At 36.6% G+C, this 5,462-nt stretch overlaps 1 protein-coding gene across 3 annotated transcripts in view; it reads right to left on the bottom strand.

Annotated features, from left to right (window-relative positions):
• SORT1 (sortilin 1) overlaps positions 1-5,462 on the bottom strand; it is a 70,927-nt gene that overhangs the window by 14,382 nt on the left and 51,083 nt on the right. For all 3 annotated transcript variants that reach the window (XM_012648536.1, XM_012648535.1, XM_012648537.1), the window contains exon 11: positions 4,545-4,651. In XM_012648536.1, the coding sequence (XP_012503990.1) occupies positions 4,545-4,651 (107 nt within the window). The remainder of the gene's footprint in view (positions 1-4,544; positions 4,652-5,462) is intronic.

The raw sequence follows: 5,462 nt of genomic DNA, 5'->3' as shown, positions 1-5,462 counted from the left end.
AAACTTTTAGTTAGACTAAAAAAAAGAGAAGATTCAAATAAAATCAGAAATGAAAGAGGAGACATTACAACTGATACCAAAGAAATACAAAGGATTGTAAGACATTACTATGAACAATTATACACCAACAAATTGGATAATCCAGAAAAATGGATAAATTTCTAGGCACATACAACCTATTAATACTGAACTATGAAGAAATAGAAAATCTAGACAGATCAATAAAATGAGATTGACTCAGTAATCGAAAACCTTCTAACAAAGAAAAGCTTAGGATCTGATGGTTCACTGGTGAATTCCACCAAATATTCTTTAAAGGAGAATAAACACAAATCTCCTTCTCAAACTCTTCTAAACCTTGAAGAGGACAGAACACTTCCAAATTCATTTCATGAAGCCAGTATTATCCTCATACCAAAACCAGACAAAAACACTACAAGAAAAGAAAATTACAGGCCAATATCTCTGATGAACAAGATGCAAAAATCTTCAAAAAAATACCAGCAAACTGAATTCAACACCACATTAAAAGGACCACACATCATAATCAAGTAGGATTTATCCCTGACATGTAAGGGTGTTTCAACACAGGTAAATCAATAAATGTGATAAGCCACATTAACAGAATGAAAGTTAAAAATCATCTCAATAGATGCAAAAGCATTTGATAAAATTCAATATACTTTAATAATAAAAACTCAACAAATTAGGTACAGAAGGAATGTACCTCAACATAATAAAGGCCATATATGACAAGCCCACAGCTAACATCATACTCAATGGTGAAAAGCTGAAAGCTTTTGCTGTAAGATCAGGAAAAAGACAAGGATGCCTACTCACACCACTTCTATTCAACACAGTGCTGGACATCCTAGCAAGAGCCATTAAGCAAGAAAAAGAAATAAAAGGCAACCAAACCTTTTCCAAATGGAAGAAGTAAAATCGTCTATTTGCAGATGGCGTGTTATATAGAAATTCCCAAAGACTCCACTAAAAAAACTGTTAGAACTAATAAACTAATTCAGCAAAATTGTAGGATGCAAAATCAACACACGAAAATACACCATACACTAATAACAAACTGTCCAGAAAAAACAAAATCACGAAAATTCCATTTACAATAGCATAAAAAAATACTTAGGAGTAAATTTAACAAAAGAGGTAAAAGATTTTTGTACTAAAAACCATAAAGCATTGATGAAAGAAACTGAAGACAAAAATAAATGGTAGTATATCCCATGTTCATGCATTGGAAGAATTAATATTGTTAAAATGCCCATATTACCCAAAGTGACCTATAGATTCAATGCAATGTCTATAAAATTCCAATGGTATTTTTCACAGAAACAGAAAAACAATCCTTAAATTCATATGAAACCACAAAAGACCTTGAACAACGAAAGCAATATTGAGCAAAAGGGACAAAGCTCTAGGAATCACATTACCTGATTTCAAAATATACTACAAAGCTATAGTAATCAAAACAGCATAGTGCTGACATAAAAACAGACACAGACCAATGGAACAAAATAGAGAGCCTAGAAATAAATCCATGCATTTATGGTCAATTGTTCTTCACCATAAGTGCCAAGAACACACAATAGGAAAAAGATAGCTGCTTCAATAAATGGTGGTGGGAATATTCAAATGCAGAACAATGAATTTGAACCTTTATTTCATACCATATACAAAAATCAACTCAAAATGGATTAGAGACTTAAATGTAAGACTTGAAACTTAAAATTATTAATACTAGAAGAAAACATAGGGAAAAGGCTTCTTGACATTGATCTGGACAATGACTTTTTGGATATGACCCCAAAGCACAGGCAACAAAAAGCAAAAATAGACAAATGGGATTGCATCAAACTAAAAAGCTTCTGCAAAGCAAACAAAAGAGTGAAGAGAGACAACTTATGGAATGGGAGAAAATATGTGCAAACCATATATACCATAAATAGCTAATATCGAAACAACTCAATAGCAAGCAAACAAATAATCCAATTAAAAACTGGGCAAAAGACCTGAATAGATAATTCTCAGAAGACAACAAATAAATAGCCAATGGGTATATGAAAAAATGCTCAACACCACTAATCATGAGGGAAATACAAATAAAAACCACAATGAGATATCACCTCCCATCTGTTAGAATAGCTATTATCAAAAAGCCAAAAGATAACAAGTATTGGGCAAGGACATGGAGAAAAGAGAACCTTGTACACTGCTGGTGGCAATGTAAATTGATACAGCCATTATGCAAAAACAGTATGGAGTTTCCTAAAAATATAAAAGATATTTGCATTGCTTATGAATGGCTGGTCTATGGCTTCTTGTAGAATTTCTCAAGTCTCATAGCTGCTATGCTGATCCCTAACTAATCACCAGGTAACTAATCCTACTTCTGGGTTTATATCCAAAGAAAATAAAATCGATATTTCAAAGAGATATCTGCATCCCATGTTCATTGCAGTGCTATTTACAATAGCCAGATATGGAATCAACCTAAGTGTCCATAGATGGACGAATGGTTAAAGAAAATGTGGTATAATATATATACCCACACAGGAATATTACTCAGTCTTAAAAAAGGAGGAAATCTTGTCATTTGTGACAACGTGGATGAATCCAACATGTTAAGTAAAATAAGCCAGACACAGAAAGACAAATGCTACATGATCTCACTTAAATGTGGAATATAAAAAAGTCAAACTTATAGAAGCAGAGAGTAGAATTGTGGCTGCCAAGGGCTGGGGGTAAGAAGGAGATATTGGCCAAAAAATACAAAGTTTCAGTTATGCAGGAAGTATAAATTCTGGAAAGCCTAATGTATTAATACAACATGGTGACTATAGTCAATAATGCTGTATTTATACTTGAAATTGATTCTAAATATTCTTGCCACACACACACAAAAAAAGAAAACTGAGGTGACTGATATATTAATTAGCTCGATTGTGGTAACCATCTCACAATGTATACATATATCAAGATGCATCACATTGTACACTGTAAATATATACAATTTTATTTGTCAATTATGCCTCAATAAAGCTGGGAAAAAAATCAGAAATTATTATAGTTGAGGTCTAAAGTAGAGTGAAAGTGCTTTAAAAGAGGTTCAAAATGGTTAAAATGGTAAGTATTACGTTACATATATTTTACTACAATTAAAAAAAAGAGGTTCAAGCAAACTATTAATGAAATGAAGAAAAATGATTAGTTCTAACTGGATGAGCACTGAGGATGGTTAGAATTTCCATTAATCCTAATAATTTGGGGTTGGAGAAGACAGGCACAACTTCCCTTAAGAATAATGTGGGGAGGGCCACAGGGTGTTTGGGGAACAGTGGGTTACAACAAGGGTATGTCAGTGGTAGGGTGGGCAATGGCGATGAAAAGGCGGAAGACAGTCCAGCAGGAGAGAACCTTCCCTCACCATGCGGGGCACAGACCACTCCCAGGCAAAGGGGAACCACACAGAATGCTGGGAAGGGAGAGGTGTGTTTAGTAAAACACAAATTGTTAGCCTTCAGTTTTGTTCTTCTTTAAAAGACAAATAATCCATAGTATTTTAACCTTTCCTCACAGTTCCTATTTCCCAAATGTATTTGCCTGAAGGTACCAAGGCAAATAAACAGGACCTGAACCTGCCCACCAAGCCAGAAGGTGGGAAAAGGGATAAGGAGGCAGAGACGGTCTCAACAGCATTTATGAAATAAGAAGGGGGAGACTGTGTTGGGTGGTGTAGTACCCTTTATCTCACACCATCTGAAGTCTTAGGGCAAAATAGGAAACCCAGTCCAGAAAAGCAGCCCACATATCAACAACAGGTATTCTGAGAAGAGCTCAGGAACTACCAACACTGTCATTTTTTGAAGGAAACTCCTAGTGTTCCCCCAAGCTTCTCTCAAATTCTGTAAGAGCCAGATAAAAAGCTTGTTTTTTCCTTTTTTTCTTGCCTGTCAAGGCCTGTCACTCCCGGCATCTGGGATCTCCTGGAGCAACACCTTTGTAGTTCTAGTTCCTAGTCTCTTCTCAAAGAGGTCTGCTCCTGCTTCCCCATGCACTAACCATACCACCACCCACTGGCGACATGAGCCCAGGCAGGGAGGGAAAAGAGGGCTAATGCTCTTCCTCTTGTTTCTGATTAGCATGGCTTTGCATTGCTTACAAACAGCTGGTCTACAGCTTTTTGTAGAATTTCCAAAGTCTTATAGCTGCCATGCTGACCCCTAACTAATCACCAGTCCTTCTGTCCATTCTGTTTTCATTCAGCAGGTTAATAAAACATGAATTTTTGGCCTTCAGTTTTGTTCTTCTTTAAAAGACAAATAATCCATAGTATTTTGACCTTTCCTCACAGTTCCTATTTCCCAAATTCTAAGTTAATTTCATTACTCTCATTTCCAAACTTTCCACCTTAAGCTGTGGACCCTAATCAAGTACGAAACTTCATCATTCAAAAGCCTGGCACTGATCAGAGCAGAACAGAGAGTCTGCTTTGCTCCAGGCACACGTGAGGATGACTGGAGTAAACAAACCTCATTCTTGTTTTTTGCTGTAGCGTCGCATTCACTGTTTTCAGGCTTCCTCAGGTGCTTCCACCTTCCTCCTTGGTCAAAAGTGATCATGGTCTGGATAGAATTATCTGAATGGGAAAAGAATGACATTAACTTGATACACTGGAAGCACCTAATTAAATTCAGTTTATCAATGTATAACTCTCTCCTAACTGAGACCATATAACACCATTATAACCCTGGAGCTCCGCAAGCTTATTGCCTTACAAAATGGCTCAGTGTTGGTGAGTAACTGAGCAGCACTTTAAATATGATTATTTGAAGAAGGCTTCCTACTTGAACAGGAGCCAATTAATTCCAGAAATCATCTAGGACTGATACTCTTGAAAAAAGATATCTTTAACTCCTTACCAATACGAACAGGCTGATGTTCATTCTCCTTCCTTGTTTGCTTGCCTTGGAAGTAAAATATACCACGAGAAGGCATCCTATTCTTTACTTACACCATGACACCAGGCTTCTTTTAGGAACTCTCGAGGTTTGAATAAGTATGCATAGTTCCGGATTAATAATTTCTAATTATTGTCTCTCTATTACCCCACATCTTATCTCTCTTACACTTTCTTTCCTTTTTTTTTTTTTTTTAGAGCTGTGTCTATGTTGTCCAGGGTGGTCTCAAAATCCTAGGCTCAAGTGATCCTATCACCTCAGCCTCCCAAGTAGCGGGGACTAATGCTGCGTGCCACCGAACCCAGTTTTTTTTTTCTTATGTCTCTTCCCCATTCCCTACTTTCAGTGATACAAACTGTTACAGGTCCAAATTCAGAGATAACATGCTTTGAGTTTTCTTTTTTTTTTTTTGAGACAGAGTCTCACTGTGTTGCCCGGGCTAGAGTGCCGTGGCGTCATCCTAGCTCACAGCAACCTCAAACTCCTGGG

This window comes from Propithecus coquereli, unplaced genomic scaffold (genome assembly GCF_000956105.1).
Source record: "Propithecus coquereli isolate 6110/MARCELLA unplaced genomic scaffold, Pcoq_1.0 Scaffold289, whole genome shotgun sequence".
Lineage (NCBI taxonomy): Eukaryota > Metazoa > Chordata > Mammalia > Primates > Indriidae > Propithecus > Propithecus coquereli.
Note: the sequence above shows the minus strand (reverse complement) of the source record. Positions and strands in the feature narration are given on the sequence as shown.